The 24,359-nt window shown below is 39.1% G+C and overlaps 1 protein-coding gene across 1 annotated transcript in view; it reads left to right on the top strand.

Annotated features, from left to right (window-relative positions):
• LOC310944610 (rho GTPase-activating protein 26-like) overlaps window positions 1–24,359 on the top strand; it is a gene marked incomplete at its 5' end in the record, with an annotated part of 62,189 nt that overhangs the window by 30,638 nt on the left and 7,192 nt on the right. The window contains 18 exons of the mRNA XM_083910413.1: window positions 952–1,013; window positions 1,469–1,540; window positions 3,781–3,882; window positions 3,967–4,077; window positions 4,465–4,569; window positions 5,401–5,530; window positions 5,892–5,992; window positions 7,256–7,350; window positions 8,891–8,969; window positions 10,116–10,152; window positions 10,385–10,450; window positions 10,843–10,917; window positions 11,420–11,504; window positions 11,941–11,999; window positions 18,850–18,955; window positions 19,948–20,107; window positions 21,695–21,839; window positions 21,946–22,135. Coding sequence (XP_083766539.1) covers window positions 952–1,013; window positions 1,469–1,540; window positions 3,781–3,882; window positions 3,967–4,077; window positions 4,465–4,569; window positions 5,401–5,530; window positions 5,892–5,992; window positions 7,256–7,350; window positions 8,891–8,969; window positions 10,116–10,152; window positions 10,385–10,450; window positions 10,843–10,917; window positions 11,420–11,504; window positions 11,941–11,999; window positions 18,850–18,955; window positions 19,948–20,107; window positions 21,695–21,839; window positions 21,946–22,135 — 1,780 coding nt within the window. The remainder of the gene's footprint in view (window positions 1–951; window positions 1,014–1,468; window positions 1,541–3,780; window positions 3,883–3,966; window positions 4,078–4,464; window positions 4,570–5,400; window positions 5,531–5,891; window positions 5,993–7,255; window positions 7,351–8,890; window positions 8,970–10,115; window positions 10,153–10,384; window positions 10,451–10,842; window positions 10,918–11,419; window positions 11,505–11,940; window positions 12,000–18,849; window positions 18,956–19,947; window positions 20,108–21,694; window positions 21,840–21,945; window positions 22,136–24,359) is intronic.

The following is a 24,359-nucleotide window of genomic DNA, read 5'->3' as shown; positions in this document are numbered from 1 at the left end:
CTGTCGGCTGCAGCTCTTCACTGACTTAACTCACCCACCCACTACTGTTGTTCAACGGTTGTTACACTATCTGTCCTCAACTGACGTGTTCAAGGATGGTCAATGAACTGAATTATTGTCTCTGTCAAAACTCAAAACTGGCCATTTAAAAAATCCCTTGTTTTGGATCAATAAAGTCTAATCGAATTAAATTCTCTCAGCATCATATTAGTATTGTTCAATGTGATTAGTTTAGTGTTTTGTTTTGTTAATCTGAAAGTTTTGACTTCATTTTATAAGCTTCATTACAGGGTTATGTCATCCTGTGTAGTCCTTGCTCTTTTTTGGTTCAAACCAATTCCCAAATACCAAATCCTGCAGCTTGTGTGTGTGGAAATTATCCGTCATAAACACTGACCTTGTTAGGACCTGTACAAAAAACCTGGTGCTAGTGATTAATTAGGATTTGAACCATGCTTAGTTTAGGTTGAGGTTAGGATAAGTCATTTACTACTTACGTTTAAGGTTCTGGACATTGTTTGTTTATTCTGTACAAATGAATGGAAATCAATACAATGTCTGAAGCAGAATAGCTATACAAAACCGTGTGTGTGTGTGTGTGTGTGTTGTTACAGTGACAAACTCTGTCCCAACACAATGCAGCCGTGCCTCACTTGCCAGTGAAAGCAGTGAAAACATTAGCACTGAGCCGTGCTCCCCTTTTGAAAGCTCCATGGAAACCAAACTCCTCTGAATCACTGTTTCGTTTCCAATTAATTGCTTTGCTGTGTCATGACTTGAAAGAAAAAAAAAGAAAAAATTGCAAGAGGTCCAAAAATGAAGACAAAGCACCTTTATCCCCTGCTATGTCACGCCAACTTTCTTCAAACGGTCTCCCGTTTCTGTTTTATTTTATTTGTTTCCTGCCTCTTATTTTCCTTTTTCCCCCCATTTTTCTCCGTCTGCCTTCAGCCAAGTCTCTTCAGGAGTTTGCTGCAGTTCTGCAGAACCTGGAGGATGAGAGGACACGGATGGTGAGTGATTTTAAGGACGTGTGAGAGACATTATAGAGAGACATTATAGGTGGTTATGGGGAGGAAGTTGTTGAAAAATCGTATAATTTCCCAGCAAATATTAATATTTCAACATTAATATGATCAGCCCTGCCTGTGAAAATAATGTTATCTGTTTTTTTTAACAGATAATTAGGACTGGGAAACAATTCAATAATAATAATTTTACTGAATTAATGGTTCGCCTCAGGTTTGTGAAATGTTTTAACACGTGTTGGTCATTATCTGTCCATGAAAATGAACTTTGTCTTCAACTCTCACTCAGGAGCTACCTTTTTTGACTTGTTTAAGTCATTGTATTGTATTTGGCCCAGCCCTATACTTATATATATATATATAAATGTATTAAAGATGTCTTTGATTCATCACTGAAGAGCATACTTGATATTCTGTGACGCTGACGTGTTTGCCCCCAGATAGAGAATGCCAACGATGTTCTGATCATGCCTTTGGAGCGGTTCAGGAAAGAACAGATCAGCGCTGCCAAGGTACGATTATATTCATAATAGATTAATCTCGTTTGGTCCATAAAATGTCAGAAAATGCAGAAAAATATCGATCAGTGTTTGTCAAGCCTGGAAATAATGATGTTCTCAAATGTCTTGTTTTGTCCACAAATGAAACTGATTGAGTTTTTAATGAGTTCCTTATTATATGGTGCAAAGAAACCAGAAAATATTCACATTTAAGAAGCAAAAACAATCTTTTGTTTTGTTTTTTAAGACACATTTTTAATGAAACGCTATAACATAAAGACAACATCAACAGAATACATATTGCACGTGTCAGAGTTGCCTCTCCCATACTCTGACTGCTTATCTCGGTCTGTGCCATCACTTAACGTGACCTGGGTAGGAGATTAGGGGAATATATAATCCTTGCCATAAATCATTCCCTCCCACTCGGGGGGTCTTCAGAAGCCAACCAGGCTTCCTTATGGCACAGCCGGTGTTGTTTTAGCGCTTCAGTGAGTGTATATATGTTATTTCTTCGAGTAAGTTGTTGCATAGATAAATTGTATAAATGTATTGTATGCACTGTGGACTTGAGTTAAAGATGAGCACCACACTGTGCTTTTTAGGGGCAGTCTCTTACCCTGTTTGCTAAATATGCTGTTTCAGTGTCTGTAATCTTCTTACAGTAGGTCACGGCATACTTACCTTATGTCAGTCATTCGCTGTCGGACCTAAAGTACAGGAGGGTCCCACAGAGAGTCAGCGTGGTGGCAGGACATGATGCAGTAGCAAAACACTCATTATTATTATTATTATTATTATTATTATTATTATTATTATTATTATTATTATTATTATTATTATGTTAGTCATTATGTTACTGCTCTGGCTAAAGATAAGGAGTGACATCAGTGAGGTTGCATAGTGGGAGGACACTGCCATCTACTGGGCTTGGGTAGAAATTACACATTAAGCCTGTTTAAATGGCTCTTCAACTTGTTTTAATGGATAAATTAGTGGAAAATTAACAAAATACACATCATGTATTTGAATTTAGCCTTAATTTTAACTGTCACAATGAAAAGCCTTAATCCATGCACATACACGCACAGATAGATTCTATAATGTTGGGAAATCCATGTTTAGGGAGATGCAGAAATGGATTGAGAGAGAAATTCTGCAAGTCTTTGCAGCAGTGAATATTGAAAGTCGACGACACAGAACACAGAACGGAGGATTTGTTGTTCAGAGGAATGTTTTAACATTTTCTGATGCTTTCTGCAGCTGTTGTCTGCTCCTCCTCGTGCCCTGAGGAATAACCGCATGTGTGTATAACTGCATATGTGGAATGACCACATATGAAGAAATCTAATTAAATACAACAACGGTGAAAACAGCTAGTACTTTTACACTGTTGTAAGTCCAGTATTGACTCACAATATTGTAATCACTGCAGATTTTTCAACCATGTACACCTGAATCTCACTGTTTCAAAATACCTCCCACTGTGTTGCCAGTTCCAATAAATCCATATAGTCAACAGAAGTTTAGTTAAAGTGGTCAGTACTTATGCACCAGCAATTTAAAGCAGTGCTATTCTGGTTTAAATGGCACTGTTAATTCATTTATGAAGGAACTACTGGTGATAGATTTGTACAGATCCTTGTTTTTTTCGAAAGCTCCAGGACGATCCATCGTTGTTTTCACTTCTCTTCGTGCACTAATGTCCATATCCCTTTTTTTCACCATTAGTTTGAATTAGATTAGAGTGTAATCATTCTAACATGAGATGCTGTATAATGTATATTCAATAGAGTGCCTTGTGTGTTTCCCCTTCCCTTTTATCCATCTTTGTAATCTTCCTGGACACTTTTCCTCTGCATTTTAAAAAAGTAAAACACACCCTGCTGCGTTTAGTCCCTGCTCTATCATCCGTCCATCTGTCTGTCTCTCTCATGTTGATGATCTCAGCTGCTCTGATGAAGCAGTCAGTTGTTTTATAAGCAGCTGTGTTCCCCAGAGGGACAAAGTCAAACTGTGGACTTGCTGTCAAACGGAAAATATGTGAAAGCTAAGTCCACACACAGCGAAGGCCACATTATTGGTCTCTGTTCTAAAAGCGTCTCCCACCAGACTGATATGTTCAAATTAGTCCATGACAATGACAATATATTTGAAGTTAACTGATGTTTGGGTTACGACAGCTGTAGAGATGTTCGGTTTGAAAGATTCCACTCAAATAAAAGTTTTATTCCTTGATTTATTTGTTACAGGAAGCCAAGAAAAAGTATGACAAAGAGACGGAGAAGTATTGCGCAGTGCTGGACAAACATCTGAGCCTTTCAGCGCGGAAGAAAGAGTCACATCTGCATGAAGTAAGATAATTCCGTCTCAGATTACGTCTGCACTTGCTCCATCAGTGTCCTCAATCTCTTCTCTCTTCTCTTCTTCTTCTGCAGGCAGACAACCAGGTAGACAACGTACGGCAGCATTTCTACGAGGTTTCGCTAGAGTACGTCTTCAAGGTGCAGGAAGTCCAGGAGAGGAAGATGTTTGACTTTGTGGAGCCTGTGAGATGACACCTTTTTTATTGCCCTATTTTTTGAAACTTTGAGACATGCGTTACAGTCCACACCCTGCAGCTGCTCTCTGACATAATTCTTCTGTTGATGGCAAGCTACAACATCAGGTTTTAGAGGCAGTGGTTAAAGAAAATATGTTTGTACACACACAACATTGTATTTCACACTCTTCTCCATGACCAACCCACCTCAGTTTTCTTCTTTTGCACTTTCTCACCCACCTCCTCCACATCCTCGTGCCTTTCCTCCTTCTTCACACTCTCATACTTCCCTCCTCCGCTTGTCCTCCTCCTCGTCCTTATCACTATACTTTCCGTCGCCATCTTCATGCCCACCCTTCACGTCCTCTACTGTCCTTTGCTCTTTCCCCCTCAGCTGCTGGCGTTCCTCCAAGGCCTGTTCACTTACTATCACCATGGCTATGAGCTGGCAAAGGACTTCAATCACTTCAAGACTGATCTCACCATCAGCATACAGAATGTAAGACTACGTTCAGGCTCCAAGGTCACATCGTAAAGTAGACATTTAACAATATTTTATTTTTACAAAGAGTCAAAATAGTAAAGATTAGGACTATGTATTGGCAAGAATATGGTAATACAGTACATATATTATGAACAAGGCAATATGTTACACATTTTCCTCCAGTTTTGTACATTTTAAGACAGACTATTGTAAAAAAAAAAACTATTTTATGTGCATTTACAACATGCAGTTTACTGGAAGAACAAATCAACTGGCCACAAACCTGCTGCTAACTTGTGGTCAGAGGTTTAAATACAACACAAAACCATTATCAACCATCCATCCATCGATTATCTACCGCAGTATCCTCCACCAGAGGGTCACGGGGGATGCTGTGCCTATCTCAGCTCATTGTCAACCATATTTTCTGATATTTAATATAACAATTCAAGAATCAATACATTATCACACCATGAAATATCAAGATATTTGAGTGAATTGTTATTCTCTCATTATTTTTGGCGGGTTAGAAGTTGGAAGTGGCAGTTTTCGTAGAACACAAGTGATACAGTCTCTTTCAGGTCTGTGCGAAACATTTGCATTCACACAAATTTTCTCTATTGAAGTTAAAGATGCATTTCCACTTAGTAATAATACACTCGTCTGCATATTCTGCCGACAATATGCCATTGAAGCATTCATGTTGACGGTTAAAAGGCCGTTGGATTAGCACCATTGTAACACAGAGAACATGTTTTGAAATTCATTTTAAAATGATATAATACTTAAACAAGTTAAGTCTTCTCTGGATAACGCATGTCCCTGTACTTCCCTGTGTTTGCACAGACGAGGAACCGCTTCGAGAGCACGCGGTCGGAGGTCGAGAGCCTGATGAGGAAGATGAAGGAGAATCCACACGATCACAAGAGTGTCAGCCAGCACACCATGGAGGGATACCTGTTTGTGCAGGAGAAGCGTATGTAGCCCGCTCCTCTCTCTCTGTCTATAATGCACATGATACAAAAGGGACACATTAAAGCATCATTTTATAGCGTTTGAGCACCATGAGTCTGTGCGTATGCTCTGATACAGTACATCCATGTTAGTCTCTCACACATACAGTATTTACAGAGCAAAAGAACAAACGAACCACAATGAAATGACATTTAACAGATTTCGGTGATCTGTTGGGGATGTGACAGCAGCTCTGACTGGGTACCATTGTAACATATTTCGTACTGAAGCCGGTCTGACTAAGACTCACTCATATTTTCCTCCTCCCACTTCCTCTATTTTAGCTTTTTATTCATCTCTCTCTCTCTGTTGTTTTCTCTCAGGCTCGTTTGTATCGACCTGGGTGAAGTACTACTGCACATACCACCGGGAGCCCAAGAGGGTGACCATGGTTCTGTTTGACCCAAAATCAGGAGGCAAAACGGTGAGGTTAAACGTCCAGATTTAGCTTATGTAGCTTCTTATATCTTCATGTTTGGTTTGTCACAAAGTCGGGATGTCCCCGTCCTGATCTCGGTTATTGGATTGGAGCTGATTTGGGAATTTTTTGGGGATGAATGTCAAGTTTACTACAATGATATTAGTCAATATTTGTGCAGATTATGAGGTGTGACCTGCAACCAGGCTCCTGGTGGACAAAATGTGTCATTGACACTGGTTTCCACTCACATATGTTCCATTTTCCTCTTAAATTAAACCAAAATAAGCAAAACTGATACTATGCTCTACAAAAGACAAAAGACCTGATGCCATAAAATGTTTAAAAGCAGCCGTAAAAGCTCACAAATCTTTGCATTCTTTTAACCCCAAAGACACATTTCATTCACAGACACAAACACTCACACCTATGTTGAATGACCATAGCAACACTTCCTAATCCCACTGGGCTGCTTCCCCCACGCTCTTTTAGAGACTCTTCTCTCCCCTGACCCCAAAAGGTCTCACTGGGTATTCAGGTGTTTTTGTTATTCCTAATACATGACATTTGCTCTCAAGAGATATTTCCAGAGACGCTTGCATTAGAGCTAACGTTTCAGTATCAAAACATAGCACTTGTTAGTCTTTTTATGGCAGTGCATACAGGAGTCTTATTAGATGTGCAGTGTTGTCAAAACAATAATTGTGAGCAAGCGTCTCTAATCACTACACATGAATTGTGAATAATGCAAAAGTAATCCAAGTCCTCGCTTATCTGATAGTTGTCACAGAGCATTCTGAGTTGTTGCACTAACTGAGGTCAAAGTAAAAGTAGAACACACTTAATATCACAGAAAAAGCCCGTCTGTCTTAAGTCTTGAATGTCAAAGTAAAGTTCAGCTGTTTCCAAAAGCACTTTCATTCTTGTGCTGCCTGAGGTGGAATATGCACCTTACGTAATATACTGCCACTACAGAGAGAAAAAACACATGCAGTAAATGCAGCTTTTGTACCTGAACCTTTAAAAGCTCTTAGTTTGAAATTATTTGACCCGCTAATGCTCAATTCATATAACTCTGTCACTGCCCATCTCATGCTTCAACGCACAATATCATCATGGGAGCATTTTAAATGAGGAAGGAAGATGATTCCCCTTGTTTATAACCCTGTCTCTACGTTTGTACTCCAGGTCCAGGCTTCTGCTTTGATGATCATTTTAAAATGAAATAGTTTGTTTGTTATCTCTCTCTAACTCTATCTCCTTTAGCAGGGAGATGAGGAGAGTTTCACCCTCAAGTCCTGCACCAGGAGGAAGACGGAGTCGATAGAAAAGAGGTTCTGTTTTGATGTGGAGGCTGTGGACAGGTCAGTGAGTGTGAATGAGTGCACGTGACCTGTTGTACTTTGGATATACAGTATAGGAACTAGTAACGAGTATCTACCGATACAGATACAGTCATTTCAGACTATTTATGAGCATATGAAGCTGTTAACAAGTCATTTCAAAGACATTCTACAACTGTGTCACAAATATTGTTCTCCCCAAAAGCGAACAGCCAAAACATGACTTGGCTAAAATGCTTTTGCTTTGCTTTTGTTTTTATTTACATTTTTAACATAATGTGCATAGTGAAGCATGCGATATATAGTATATAGGATTTTTGGATTGTATCGAACTTTACATTTTTATTTGTGCAATATCCGATCCAGAGATTTGACAACCATTGTCATAAATCAGGTTAAGTTTTCAGGATAAATAAATACAGAGAAAGACCCAAGCATGTCAGGACTTTGTTCCAAGAAAAAATAGTCATTGAATTTCAGACCAAATTGGACACTGAGTGTGAGAGCGGACGGTTGTCTGTTACTGTGTCCCTGTGATGGACTGAGGACATGTCTTTCACTGGCTGTGGAGGATAAAGCTTTAAAGATGGATGGATGTGACAAGGGATGATCTCATTAGGTGTTTTTACTTTGAGGTGTAATTCCCGGTAGAATACACAAGAGGGCGCTGCTCAGTTGGTATGCATGTGAACAGCAGACATCAGGCTCTGCTGTGTGTTTTTCAGCCTCCTGTAAATCACCCTGTCATCATCTCATCCTTTTCTTTCCTCTTACCACACAGCTAATTTAGTTCATATTGATCACCGTCATTAATTGTACGCTGAAGACAACAAAGAACAAAGAGACTCCGTGTGTTCTGTGTGTGATCGTCTGTCCAGGCAGATGAACTGGCATGAATAAGTGATTTTTCTTCCCTGTGTTGCTTTGTACGTCATCGTCTGTTAATCTACTCCTGTGCAGACTGTGGCTGCACGCACCATGTGAGTGTGTTTTAGATGAGTTAATAGATAGTTTAATATACCGTAATAATTGAAATGCAGCAGTGGTTTAGTGCAGCTGAAGGTAAAAGTCTGCACATCTGTGTGTGTGTGTGTGCGCGAGTGAGCAAATCCTCATTAGCTTATTCAAGCATTTCTGAGCAAAACTCTTCATCCATTTTTCTTCCTTTTTTCTTCCTTTTATGGAGAAACAAGTGTTGATGGTGTTGTTTTAATGGAAAGTGATGCTGTCGTCATTCCTCAGGCACCCATACATGAATATACTTTTGAATGTGTGTGAGATTCTCCGACACAGAGCCGTGTTTATTTGTCAAAGAACAGAAAGTGAAACTCTTTCAATTAAGTGTGTTTTTGCCTGTTAACCTTAAACAGATTTTCTTAATCAAGTGAATTACAAGTGTTTGAACTGCAGAAGAATGCTCTCTCTGCTTTTTGTTTGATATTATAACAGCTGTTGCTCGTTTTTTCAAGGTGCCTCAGCACATGTGTGTTTGATAGACTCAGGTTTTCGCCTCTAATTTCTTCATCACAATAAGCGTACGTGTGTTTGTTTGTGTGCGAAGGCCGGGAGTGATCACCATGCAGGCTCTGTCGGAGGAAGACCGCAGGTTGTGGATGGAAGCCATGGATGGGAGAGAACCGGTAGGTTACCATGGTGACAGGTTTGTTCTTATGTGATAATAAAAAGAGAAAGGCGGAGGGGCAACGTGTCCGTTAGTAAAGCAAGAGCTCCGATGTGACGTTGTTTCTAATAATCTTCTTAGTTTTTTTTTCCTTTTATTTTTTAGAGAGTTACTTTTTCAAGGACAGAGCCTTCGCTTACTTCTTATTTTATGAAGTTAAGGTTAATTCTCCACAAGAAAACTGTTTGTTCCTGAGATCCTTTTCAATTTTTCATCAGAAATATTTGTCACAGTCCTTTATTTATGACTCATTTGCTCCATTTTGTGTATTTCTGAGCTCAACTTTCCACTGCTGCTATTCTTAAAACCATAAAGAGGGATTTATCAGATTGTTTATCAGAGAGCAGTTATTTCTTGTGTGAAATACTGCACGCTTTAATGCTGCAGGTGTCCAGCAATCAAACAATCTTGGTGGTTAGGGTTAGAAGGGAATCTAATTAAAAGAAGTACATTAAAAAAGTAATTTTAATATAATCTATGACTGCCAGAACAAGTCACACGTCAAAAAAGGTTTTGGGACCCGCTGGCATTCGACCGTTCATAATAATAAGTCATTAGTTTCCAGAAGGACATTTGAGTGACAGCCAGTCTCTGCAAACCTGCCTTTTTTAATATATAGGTCTTTCACCCTGAGACAGACAGGACATATCTGTGTCTGTGTGCGTTTGTGTGCTGCTTTTCCACACTGTCATCTTGTTATGTTCCTGTCCCAACACTTATCCCATCACAGTGTCAACATATAAATGCACAAAGGTTATGGGGCATCCATAAATTCACTGCAAGCTTGAGCAAGCAGCAGCTACAGCAATAATCTGTGATAAAGCGAGGAAATGTTGTTCACGCTCGGTGTCTTTCCTTTTGTTTTGTTGCAAAGTCTTCTGCTGAGATGCAAGGCTACACAATCCAAACTCGTATATATATAAATCAAAAAAGAGTACATTTGAGCATAAACACAACGTCGTACATTAGTTCCATCTCGTGTATAATTCTGTTTATTGTTGTCTAACCAGCAGCATATAATAGACGTAACATCTATCCTTTCCTGCGTGTGATGAGGTGCAGTTGTAAATAAACACATTTGTATTATCTGCGTTGTTTTTTACAGGTATACAATCTGAACAGAGACAACCAGGCGGAAGGCAGTAAGTGGCTTTAAGTAGGATTCATTATATGTTATGTTTATAATCTCCTATATGTGTTTATTTATATGGAATTATTCAGTAGTTATGTGCACAATATTTACATTTCTTAAGCATTTCTTATCCCACAAAGCCAAACAAATACAAGTAAATCAGAGAAAAGTATATGTTTCTTCTGAATGTGATACTGTGACGGCTCACACTGACTCTGCTCGTCTTTCTTTCTTTCCATCAGTGGCTCAGCTGGACGTCACCGGGTTTAATGTAATGAAAAAATTCATCTACGCTGTGGAGACTCGAGGTAAATTATTATCTCGGACTCTGTAGGTTTTTCCTGCTTTTTTTTTCTGCACATGGTACACTCGCTGCACGGCCACACACAAAGAAAGGGTGGTTTGAAAATGACAGGAGTCAAAGTTCACCTACAGGATTTAAACCCTCCTTCCTGTTGAGTGTGTGTGTGATCTTGTGATGCTTCAGGAAGTCCCCATCTCCACAGACATTCTTTTAAAATGTCACGGGGAAAGGTTCACATGTGCTTTATCATTACCTTTCCCCTTTATCTGCCACGCCAACAGAGCATCCTCGACTACAGACTCTTGGGAGGATACATTTTCCTTTATAGAACAATGCAGTTGGGTCTTATTAAATGTGAAGTTTCTAACATTTCTTGTAATTCCCCCTCTGCTCCAGGTATCAACGAGCAGGGATTGTACAGAATCGTTGGTGTCAACTCCAGAGTACAGAAACTACTGAGCTTGGCTATGGGTAAACATGAAAACACACGTTTATTATTTCAAATTTAAAAATCAAAATCGGTGGCATCTTCAGGAGAAGAATTAGAACTCGTTTTTTTTAACACAACTACACAACTCCTTATATGGACATCCTGGGGCGTGTGTTTGTCACATATTCAGGCTGTAAAAAATGTGTTTTTTCTCGTGTTCTTATGCATTTTTGAGTCAAAGTTATGATTAATCTTATATTGCAATTTTAGTAGTGATATAAAATAGCAATATTTGAGCAGAAGTCACAAAAATGTTATTGTTTTTCTTTTCTTTTTGTTCATAAAAACAAGCCAAGTTAAACAGTTTTCTCAGGTGTGTTTATATAGTTGGTGAAAATTTAATTTTGCCTATAGTTTGTGCTGAAAAAGCATATAAGACACTCTATATTGCACATTCTTATAGCCTCTGTATATACTGTACATAAGTAATCAGCTGGAATGCTCTGTGTTCTCAGGGTTAATCTTCATGTTTTTCTTCATTAGATCCTAAAACATACGCTGATGTGGAGCTGGAAAACCCAGAGTGGGAGATCAAGACGATCACAAGCTCCATCAAACATTATCTCAGGTTTGTGTGAAAAGGCGTACAGTACATAGTAGAACATGCATTTCATTAAATTTCAATATTCATAGATAAAGCTTATCGGTTATTTAAACGCTGCTGCAGCAGCACAGTGGATGGAGAAGCCCATGAAGTGAGTGGTGTTCACGCTGTGCTTAATTAACTGCAACTGAATAGATTTACTCTGGCACACAAAGACACATCAAAGCATCGGGGACCTCGGGTCAGATGTCACCGAGAACCAACAGGAAACATTTTAACTCCTCGGGGCGGCAGCAATAAACCGGTGTCCAGCTGTGGAAGAGGAAAAATATTACACATGTGGAAGAACATCATTCAGATTTATTGATGTTCTACAAAGCAACCAACATCTGAGCCCTCCTCTGACATTCTCCACCTGACAGCCCTGTCTTCTTCTGATTTTTTATTTTATTTTTTACAGGGTGCTGCCTGCACCTCTCATGACTTACCAGTACCAGAGGAGCTTCATCAAAGCTGCCAGTGAGTATTCTCTGTGTCGTATTTGCTCCAAAGGCTTCACATTACAGTGCACTAACAACGTAGTAATGGTAGAGCAATGGTTTTAATTGAGGGAGATAATATTATTGTAACACCATCTTATTTCTGATGACATTTCTAGCTCAATAATAATGTAATATAGTGGTTTTAAGGTGATAATATTTTATTTTCACAGTAATATCCAGGTAATAATGACTATTGGCTACCATAGGACTGAAACAATTAGTCAATTAATCGATTATTAAGTGGTTTAGTAAATTAATTGTCAACTATTTAGATAATAGATGAATCGGTTTAAGTGATTTTTAAAGGATTTAAACCAGTTTCTCAGATATTAATATTTTCTGGTTTCTTTGCACTTTAAAACAAAAAAAAAAATTCAAACTGAGTCATTTTGGTTTGTTGGACGTTTGAGAACATCATCATTTCCAGGTTTGATCGATATTTTTCAACATTTTCTGGCATTTAATGGACCAAACGATTACTCCAATAACTAATCGACTGATTAATCGATTATGAAAATAATCGCTCTACAATGTTTATTTGAAACTCTCCTGCTGTTTCACATTTGTTTTGGTTCCACATACAGCACACAATCATTGCAAACGGCTACTTTACGGGTTCACTGGATTATACAGATTAAATCACATTGTTTCTGTGGCGTGCACATGTGCACATGACAAACTGGTTTTTGCTATTAATTAAGCTGAAATCCTCGCGCCTTATGTCACGTGGGTGCGTGCGGTCATTATGACATGAGTATGACTGGATTAAAATGGATTAGTTTAAAACTGCGGTTTTTCTATTTCCTCTCTGAGTGAATGTGGTAGAAGACTTTCTCTCTCTCCCTCTGGTTTGATTCATCATAAGAATAAAGTCATGACTCGCTGTTAAACCAGTTCCCAGTTGCTTGTCGGCCTGCTGCTGCGACACAGGCAAATACCTACTGAGATGCTGCTGTTACTGACCTGCTGTGTGTGTGTGTAGTGTTTTATTGCAATATTCATGAGATTCAAATTACACACAAAAAAATAGAGGGGGAAAACCCCAGAAAGTGACATTAAAAAAATAATGGTTTGTTAGGTCAGAGAACAGCTGCAAACACTGGTGTGGTCACTGATGGTGCATTGATTCCAGATAAATAACTTCATGATTTAATTCACGTTTTAGCCGTCTTATCGACTGATTGCCAACAACTCGTTTCAGTGCATTAAATCATTTTCTTGTGGCTCCAAGGCAACGTCATACATTTTGAGGCAAAGCTGTAGCTGTTTTTTGTTTATCTGTTGATCTAAAACACGCCTTAAACACACCTTTATTTTTCCTAATTATTATGTATATTTACTTTATTCTGTCTGAGTAAACGTGAAACGAAAACAACTAAAGAAAGAAGTTACCACGAATGTGGTCGCGCTTTCTAAACCATATTAAATCTGTATACTATGTCCATCATTTAAAGCCACAGTCTTGTGTATAATGTATTATTTCAAAAAAAATAATTAATACTAAAAGAAAGTTGTAAAACATTGTTTGCATCAAATTTAAGGCTTCATTTTCTTCCATTGCTGCAGGAAATCAGTTATCAGTGGTGCTCAGGTATCATTTCCCCTGATAAGCCTTACTTTTATTTAATGTGAGCAGCTGATTCTGTGCTGATTCTGTTTACTGCAGCCCGGTCCCGTCTGTCAGGATATGTCAGTGACCTGCTTTCTTTGTTTTGTCGGTAGCTAAGCCTCTAAAAAAGCTGGACCGACACGGAGATAGAGAGAGAGAAAGAAACTGCAGGAAATGACCGCGTCCCTCTGGCAACATTAACAAGACGTGGTTCCAAAAGTGAGCAAGTGTAGTTAAGAGGAGGAGGGGGGAGAGAGAGGGTGTGAGGGGTAGAGTGTGAATGAATACCATGCATGCTGCACTGCATGCATTCATATGTAAGTGATTATCATAAAGTGATACAGATACTCTTGCATTGCAGGTACAAATCCGTATCCCTGATTGCGACTTTCTTCTCGTAAAACCTTCACTTTGTGTGTTAAAGAGTGTTAGAGTGCACTTTTCTATTCTTCTTTTCTTTTTTCTTAAGGCAGAATTTTAAACAAGCAGCGAGGTGTTTTAAGGACAGCGTCCTCGCCTGACCTCCCCTTCCCCTCCTCTCGGCTCCACCTCTCTCCTCCTCTCTTTGCACATATCATTTACAGCTCCTCCCATCGCCCCGCTCACAAACCTTTAAATCCTCCCGCTGCTCCTCCTCCTCCTCTTGTTTGTATCCTGTTCACTCTGCCTTTAGATATGTGGTTTAAACAGAGGGCAGCAGCAGCAGGAGGACATGGATGACAAGAGGGTGGAAAAAATTAGGAGAGAAAATGGAGGGAGGAAAAGCACCTGGATTTCAGATGCCCGCCTTAAGGCTTGTGCCAACAAGAAAACACATACAGTAATTATTCCCAACAGTTATACATCAATATTTTCCTCCTCACCGTCCCGTCTTTGGGTCTTGTTTTCTTACTCTGTTTGACGTTTTAATTTAGCGTAATCCCAGTTGGCCCCAGAGCAAATAAACGCTTGTATTATGATCAGAAATAAAAGGATAAGAACTATAATCTCCTCACTTAAAAGTTTTGAGTTTAGGCCTTTCAGCGGCTTAATGAGGAGATTCCATCTGTGGTTATTTTTAGACACAGGTTGTGGCTGTGGCGCGTTAGATTCAGGAGACGTCAATGTCAGATTAAACCCCTTTAAACAACTTTGTTTACCCTTTTGTTAAAGTTTTATATTACGGTTTCCCAGGGATTGTTGGTCTGTATTTTCCATTCACAAATCATTTTACCTGAGCTTGAACCTTTTTTTTTTTTTTAGTTTATACCAACTTTTCCAAAGTAGCAATCCATCAAGTAATTCACCTTAAGAGATAATTAACCAGTGATGTGTAATTGCAGAAGTATGCTGAGCTTAAACTTTCCTCTGAGGCTCTTTTCTTTTTTCCCCTCATCACCTTTTGTGTGCACGAGTGAAATGCCCTGTTTTGAAAGTGTTGTGTGGATATTTGGAAGAGGCATGGGTGACATTGCTTTTTTACAAGCATGCACTACCGTTCAAAGGTTTGGCGTCACCTATACAATTTTTTTGTGTGTTTTCCATCATCAAGAGTTGCAAAATGAATAGATAATTCATAATTCACAGATATATTCATCAAATATAATCAAGCCATTGACAAGATTAGAAAGAATGATTTTTATTCAAAATAAAAGCCGTGCTAGCATCAAGGGTTTTTAAGGGTTTTCTAATCACCCAATAGCCTTCTAATGCGATTAGCAAACAAAATGGAAATGGGCCTCTATACACCTATGTACATATTCCATTAAAAACCAGACAGTTTTTGGCTAGAATAGTCGTTTACCACATTAACAATGTATAGAGTGTATTTCTGATTCATTTAATGTTATATTCATTGAAAAAAAAAGTGATTTTCCTTCAAAAATAAGGACATTTCTAAGTGATCCCAAACTTTTGAATGGTAGTGTACGTTGACCATAAGTTAAGAAGAGAAATACAAATGCATTAGAGGGCCATAGTGAGTATGAAATGTCCTCTAGTGTGTTCAGGGTAACTGTCTCCGACCACATGAATGTGCCAGAAAGGCCTCTCCTCTCCATGTGGCTTCCTAACTGTGGCCCGAGGGGCCTATATCTAAGCTGACCTCTTGTTAACTTAAAGAAGCCTCGGTTTGACTCATCCTGCAGGAACCACGTCTTACACAGTGGACAATCTTTCATTTTTGCTCATCCGAAGCTAATTACTCTCTCATGTTTTCTTGTAATGATCACTTCTTAAAAAAAAAAAAGGTTCTTGTATAACTTTAGAAGATGGCGCCACGCATACACGCTCGAATATTTTCACTTTAAGCAGAACTCTGCTGACAACAATGGAAACACTGTGTAGTCAATTATTCAGACTGCTTTGTGCACAAGAATGGATGCAGGCAGTGTTGTGTTGCTGCCAGACAGGTGATGTAATTTCAGCCTGCGTCTTAAACAGTGGTCAAAAGAGTATTTCTTTTCTTTCCTCATAGTTTTAAGGATCTTATTTCTTTTCCCAGCATGCTTTTCAGTTTGTCGTAAAAATAGGAATTTTATTTGCAATTTTCTTTTCAAAAGGAGAAACCGAGATGAAGACAAACACGTGTTGTTTACTGACCGCAGATTTTTCACACTCCCCTTTTGATGCCCGTGATTAAGATGAAACACGAGTGCCGGCGTAACCAAAATGAATGAAGAGCTAAATGATTTGAAAAGCTGAGATCGGCGTTTGTGGAAATGTCTCTGTCGTTTTCGTTGCTGCTCGTTGCTCATAACATAATACTATAGACATTTGATCTATTGTTAATATAAAAATATTGATTAGTGCAACTTTAAAGAACCTAGTTTTCAGTTACCGATGATCTGTGTGTCTCAGACTAGCTCTAAATAAAGATAATTTAATGACATTCTGCAAACCATTTTGACTGCAGCTTGACAAAATAATGTTTTGTTAAAGGTTTTCTGCAGGTTTTTCGAATTAGCTTCTATTATCGTGTCCTGTGTGCCCTACAACAGTACGTACGTAGGCAGTATGCTGGAAATAATATATAAATATAGCATAGCTACATGCAATACTGCCAGCTATGTGAATAATGAATGTTGTGCTGACGTGACAGACCTGCTTCATGTACTGCATACGTGTACATACACGTCTGCTTCCCTGGCTTTGATTGTAAAAGTGTGTACTTCATACATAATCCAAACCTCTTTGTGCTAAAGAGACGCACAAATTGAATGTTGTTGAAATGTGGCCTAGATTGTTTTTAAGCACCTTTTTTCTTGGTTTCTTGGAGACGGAGCTTGTTAAGAAAGATTGTGGTTTTTCAACAGTTCTATGCCCATTTATTTAAACATGATCAAATTTTTAAAAACACCTGTTTGAAACTATTAGGAAATTTCATAATATACATAAAAAAATTGGTAATTTATTTCTAGATTTTAAGGTTTATGACTATTTGTAAATGGAATACTGTGCAAAAGTCTCAGGTCAATTCTACGATCAATCGCATTTGAATGGGAATAATGTGGAATGTGTGTTGTTTTTCAAACTGCATACATGTATAATATGCATACAATAAAGTGACTTTGACTGTATGTTAATTATAGCATAGCTAAGACAACAAATCTAATGGTGGCCTAAGATTTTTGCACTGTATGAGTTTCTTGGAGCTGCTTCTCTTAGCTCATCGTGCTGTGAGCCCTGCATTGCTTCCACTTGCGCCCATGCACTCGTCAATTAGATAAATAATCCTGCGGGTCTTCACCTGGCACCAGGTGAAGACCAGTGGTTCTCTCAGCAGCTCACTGCCCTGTTGTCTGCAGCGTTTCCTTCCACTTTTAAAGAGGAATTTTAGTCTAAGAGTTGAAAATATACTACTTTTTACTTCTAGTATGTCAAAGACAATGAAATCCACAACCTATATTTATGATAAACTCCACTCTCCACACCTGTCAGATAAATAAATGTGTATTTGGGCCTGGTGTTTCAGATGACTGAAAACACAGTATTTATTAATGCATTCCAGTATGTGGAGGCAACTTTAAGTTGCTGTCTGAAGAAAGACAAGTGTGAAGTGGTCAAAAACATGTTTATATATACATGTTTTTGCTGTGTATGTTGTACCTCAGTGGTTGAACGAGTTGTCTTTCAGCGTTAAGGTTGTGAGTCAAATTCCCGACTCTACATCTACATGCCGATGTGTCCTGGGGCAAGACACGTAACCCCACGTTGCTCCTGTCACCTGTGCAGGCAGCGACTGAATGCGCATGAAAGATGTGTTATTATGGAAGACGTGCCGCACATACTGTGCTTCAATGCTCTGTATGATATGAATGTGTGAGTAAAAGGGTGTGAATGTGCTTTATAAATAGTTACCGCTAAATGTCCACTAAATGCTCAGCTGATCTGCTTTGCAGTATTTGGTGTTTGTGTGTGTTTGTGTTTATAATGCCAGTGTAAGGGGTTTGGGCTGTAATAAGGTAAGAAAAGAATGTTCTTTTTAGTGTATTGCCTGGCGCTGACAGTCGGAGCCTGAGGCTTGATCTAGTGAAAGTTTGCTGTTATCTCTCTATGGATCGCCTCCGTGGCCATGACATATTGCAGTCATTTGTCAACAACCGGTCTGTCCACCTGCCTTTCTGTCCACCCTGTCTGTCGGTTTGTCCACTTGTTTTTCAGCGTGGACACAACTCCTTCAATCAGCAGCAGAATCAACCAATCAGTGACTAAAGGGGGCTAAAGGGGTTTGGGGGTTGTATCTAATGTCTTGGAAAAATAACATGTTTGTTCACTGGTGTTGTTGCCTTGTAAACAAATGCACATGTTACTACAAGGTATATAACAAGTTATGACAAACAATACCATTTACCAACTGTAGGGGGACCCTGAGAGCAAACCATACTTTGTGTTATTTTATAAACACTTCAGTGTGTTTGCACAGTGTATAAACCTTATATCAAAGATTTTTTGTTTTGATATTAAAGAAAATCATGCATATTGTTATTGAACTCTTATGTTAGAATTCTTCTTTATAAAGTCAGTGTAGACCAGTGGTTCCTCCTGATTACAAATGAACTTAAAAATAAATATAGTTCAAAAGAAATACTAAATTTGACATATACACATTTAATAAAAACTGTTATGTTAAATGACAAGGTCACAGCACAATCAAGGCTGTGCACCGAAATGTCAAGTGTGACCTTATTATGTTCTTCTTAAAAAGTGTCCATTCTTCTTCGTCTTCTTCTCTGTCAAGAACTGGACAACCCGGAGGCGAGAGTGACGGAAATCCACGCTCTGGTGCACCGACTACCTGAGAAGAACAGGCAAATGCTGGAGCTGCTGATGAAACATCTCTCCAAGTAGGTGGAGAATGTCACACACAAGCTTGGACACAGATTTTAATACTATTTCTAATCTGCTGTGACTTAATTTAGCGTTAGTTATTAGTGTAATAGTTGTCTCTTCTCCTTGAGTGAAAACGTAGGACTTAACCAACATTTTATGGTATAAGAACAGATCTATCACTATTCAGGACCCATATATTAACATATTTGTCGCCACTCTCAATGGTTTAAATAGTGTTACGGCAGGTGCAGAAGTGCTTTGTTTCGCTCGGCTTCCCCTCCTTGCGGTCACCCATAGGTTTAAAAACACAAAACAAAACAGAAACCCTGAACATGACACTGTTGGCTTATGTGTAATCATTCCTCTAATGCAGCCAAGTGGTATTGTGCGTTCACACTAAAACCACATCTAAGCCCTGTGGCTTTATCAGGCTTTTCTTCAACGGCAGCAGACAATGTTTGACGAACGGAATCTTAGCCACGTCAGTGCGACGTGTAGGTAAACACAAAACTTTACCTGGGTTAATCGGATTACGCCTGCATCATCATCATCATCATTATCATCTCTATTATTTCAAAAGTGTTGGTCAGAAAACAGCTTTATGTTTTTTTGTTTTTTTTAAACAATCTGTTTTTGTTCATGATATAATTATCCTGCCAATTCAGCCACTTTATTAGTCTTCTCTGTTTTTCACTCCATGAAAGGGAAGAACAGACTGATTTTTTTTTAAAGTAAGTTTGGAGGAAAATGTGTTTCGTATTTCCTCATATTGTGATCATTAAGAAAATTAACTTTTATCTCTAACTTTTTAGTGGCACACTTGAGATTTTTTCCTCTTGCTCCAATAAACAAGCTGTAAACACACTGAGGTATTATTAATATATTGAATATATGCTCATTACCAACATATGCATTCCTTTAGACGGTCTCACAGTCGCCTGACGCTAAAAATTAAGTTGCCGTAAGGTTTGGATTTAACGTGTCTATCCCTCCCCGACCTCAACAGTGTGGCCAGTCACCACCAGCAGAACCTGATGACCGTCGCTAATCTGGGCGTGGTCTTTGGCCCGACTCTGCTGCGCCCCCAGGAGGAGACGGTGGCTGCCATCATGGACATCAAGTTCCAGAATATTGTTGTTGAGATCCTCATCGAGCACCACGAACGGGTACGAGGTTTGCGAACGCACGCGTATACAAAATACGTAACGCAAAGAACAAGCCTTACTGTGTCAAATGGGATTAAAAGGGATTGTGTAAATGTGCATTAAATTAAGAATTAAGGTATATAATCCTTTATATCTGAACACCAGCTTCAGACATGCATGCACTGTACCGTACCACATAACATACTTCAAAGCCTCTTTCACCTTTAGATCCAAGCAGCTTATTGACGGGTCAAGCTGCTTACAGGTGTCACCATGGCAATATATACAGTGTGCACTTACAGTATATGCTCAGCCCAGCCTTCGCTCACACTGAGAGACTGAGAGAGAGCACATAATGAACACACATTTTCCTTCTTTTCATTATTGTAGTGGATTGTAGGCAGAGGGACACAAAGAAAGAAAAAAAATACTAGCAGAGCTGCATTGGCTTTGGAAAAAACATCTATGTATGAAATGAAATTACATCACATGTATTATTCTTCATCACCTTTACTTAATGGGGTAAATACACTTGGTGTCGTAGACAAAGTGGCAAAGTGTAAGATCACTTTGCCACTTTGCCACTGGCAGGGTCTGAGCTGCAAAGGTTGCCGAGTTCAGAAATTCATATTAACAGTATCAGTGAACTTAATGAACGCTGTTTTATCACACCTAGACACACCTTTTTGACTTTTTCTTTTTAGCATATCTTTTTCGTTTTTTCATGCATTCTGTTCAAAATTTGCCAGGTTGTGTATTTTTGGGGTGCTTTTAAAAATGTTTGTGTGATTTTTTTTTTTTTTAGTCCATTCTAAACAACTGTGACAAACATACTCACGTTAACACACCTTTGCACCAAATTGTGCTCATTGAAACCCATTCAAATCACTATTTTTGATCCTGCTCAAATATAAAGTAAAAAACATGAATCATCTAATTTGTTCACATCATTTGAAGCAAAAGGCTTTAAATGTGTGCTCTGACACATTTCCATCAAGATTACGTCATTTTTCTTATTTTGGCACATGGAGAAAAAAAAACTGCTTTTTCTGATCGAGGGCACTCCCACTAAACCCCGCCACAAGAAGACCAAGAAGAGATGTTGGTCTAAAACCAAAAAAAAAAAAAATACAGATGAATACCATTTTTATAGCTGTGTACTTTATGAGGACCATTTGGTGTGCTAAGTGTGTTAACGTGAGTATTTTAGGCCATCTGACATTACGAAAAAAAATAATAATGCAAAAAAAACATGTTTCTGCTAATCTTTCACATATACCAGGCTCCAATAATCCAAACAAAAAAAATCCAGTTTCCATGAAGTATATTGAAAATAATTTTTTATTTTTGTTTTTTAGATCATAAAATCAAGGGGAATCATGAATAAGGGTTAAAAATAAAAAATATATATAAGTATTTGATATGGATGGAAAGAGGAGAAAAAAAGCAAAAATACAAGATGTATACTATTTTTATAGCTGTGTACTTTCATGCACACCATTTGGTGTGCTAGGTGTAATAACGTAACTTTTTTAAAGGCGTATCGGAGGGTTAATTTAATCTTTTTTTTTTTTGCGACACAAACGTAAATGTCTCGCTTTTACGCAGATATTCAGCGATGTGCCGAGTTCTGCGGCAGGTCTGGCCAACATGCAGCTGAATCTGACGAGAAGGAAAAGCACCGAGAGCAAAGCTCCGTCCTGCAGTGAGAGGCCTCTCACGCTCTTTCACACGCCGACACATTCCCAAAAAGGTGAGCTTAACAACCACATTTACGCCTAAAGTGATGGAAAATTGTCTTTAAACATCTTGTCTTGTCTGTGAGTCCAATGAGTCTGTAACTTTCTCTTTATTCTTAGGTGAAAAGAGAAACAGCGTCGTCAGCTCCACGGTCACCAATCCGCAGCAGACGGTTCTGTCTTCTTCTTCTGTCAACTGTAACAGCAGCAGTAGCAGCAGCAGCAGCAGCAGTCAAGGCCGGACACCGAGACACAGCCTGACGAGCAACGACGGAGAACAAGACACCAGGCAGATTCGCCCCAGTTCACTGTGAGTGAAACAAAGCCGTGCGACTCGTGTTGGGCCTGAAGTCATTTCCCTATTTACAGTTCTCATTCAAAAATAATCGCAGACGCTGATTATATAATAGAAGAATAGGTCGTAAAGAATTCATTGTCTGCCACAAGGTCGTAGGACGCGGCGCGGAAGGCTTTCTGTCGGAGCACACATTGTCAGCGTCGGACAAATCACGCAGGCTTATTTCTTGCAGTAGGGTCCACTTCTGAAAGTTGTGGGTGTTTTTCAGCCAAAGTCCAACTGTTTGTAGTTGCCTCGCATTAATTGCGCTTGTTTAGCTGTTCGCTCCTCAGTCAGGATGTAAAATGCGTTCTTTTTCACTCCAGTTATCCTTGTTTACTTTAAGAGAAGAATAAATTTTTGTTTTGTAAAAATGCTCAGTTTTAGAATTTTACTTTCAATTTTACTGACAATTATCATTTTTAAATGGCAATGAAGCCAAATATAGGCCACACGGGTGTGAACAAATGCCTTTGTTTCACACCTGGAGTCAGATAACATAATAAGATCTGTCTGGGACAGAGCTCACATAAATTAAAGATGCAGAGAAAACCAGAAATACTCTACCAATGTAAAGTCTTCACATGTCAGAGCGAGGGGCTGAAGGCGGAAGGCACATTCTGGCAAAACAAAGAGTGGCACTGTTGCGCGGACACATGCAAATATTAGCCTCAGTCGCACGTACAAACAAACACGTGGTTCAAAGAATGTACACACATGCTCAGTCCACAGGCACAGGAATGCATGACTACATACACGCACGTGTATGTACATATGTGGCAGCTAAGAACACAGATGTAGCAGCTTGTCAGGTTAGTTCCTAAAAGCATCTGGAAAGGACCAACAATAGAATCCGTCACCTTAACCCTGAACTCTCTCCCTCTCTCTCTCTGAATGAGAATAAAAATCCCATCCACATGTATGCACAATGTACAGCACTTATGTAACATGTGCATGACCTGGATTTGTCTCACACTCTTTCTCAGGCTGTCTCAGCCTTTCATCTTTTACATAACAAGTGAAAGAGCGGGTGGAATAGTTTAGCAGGTCGAAGCATGCCCCCCCCTCTCACTGCATGTGATAGAGGTAGCATATATTTCGTCACGAGGCCTGACGAGCGTACACACATTTCCGTACACTTGCAAACAAACAAACACGCGTGTTTGACTGTCTGTCAACGTGAAGATTGTGTTTTCTGTCATGTTTTTCTTGTCGGCAAACTTGATGTTGACCTGCGTTGTGTTGAGGTGATCATTTCCTTCTCTGGCAGAGGGACAGGCCTATAAGGACAATAATTTGTCACCACTGGTTACTTTTCCCCCCTCTGTGGTGTCCACCCAGTTGCTTTCTTTCTTTCTTTCTCCATCTCCTTTATGATAATTGTTTAATATTACACTCCACACACAGACAGCTCAGCTCGTCTTTGTGGACTTTCTCTTTGTCTCCTCCTCTGTGGCCCTGAAGTTGGATATGAAGTGTTTAAAGATGAAGAAGGTAGAGAGAATATATGATTGCGTAACAATACTTTCACTACAATGTCAAATTATATAATCTGAGAGTGAGCGGGACCTCTGCCACCTCCTCTAGACTAGAAATATGGAGTATTTTGCCTTTGAGACTTCAGTTCAAGACCTTCCTCCGACAGTCCAAAAACATGCAATATGGGGATGAGGTAATGTTATCAGAGATTGGCACAGCGCCCACCCTGACCCTCATGTGCAGGATAAAGCGTTAGAAAATGGATGAATTGACTTCATACTACACAGTAAAAGCACACTCGTTTTTTAGAATCAGATTTTAGAATTCCTGAGCCATCGTTGCTGCAGCTGCCGTGTCGAGGGTGGAAAAGTGGTGGGTGGCCTGCTAAGGAAAAAGGAAAGTGTGACTATAGCGGTTACAGCATTGTCTTCAGCGAAGCCAGTTTTTAATTTTAATGTTTCCTTAATCTCTGACGACTTATTACGGTCGTTTTATCTTGCATATAGCACCTTTAATGACCTCGACAAACAATAGCGGACCATTTTATTATGCATGAATGGAAAAGGCCATAACAAGAGTACATAAAGATAGAGCAGTAACGTGTGTTTAGAGACGGCTTCAGTAACAGCCTCTGAATTAAATGAAATAAGCTGCATTTAATGGTTATTTTCCATTTATATTGCAGCTACTGCTACTGCCATGTCATAAATCTCAAAAA

This window comes from Microchirus variegatus, assembly GCF_963457635.1.
Source record: "Microchirus variegatus genome assembly, chromosome: 2".
NCBI classification, from domain to species: Eukaryota; Metazoa; Chordata; class Actinopteri; order Pleuronectiformes; family Soleidae; genus Microchirus; species Microchirus variegatus.
This window is presented reverse-complemented; position numbering and strand designations above follow the sequence as displayed.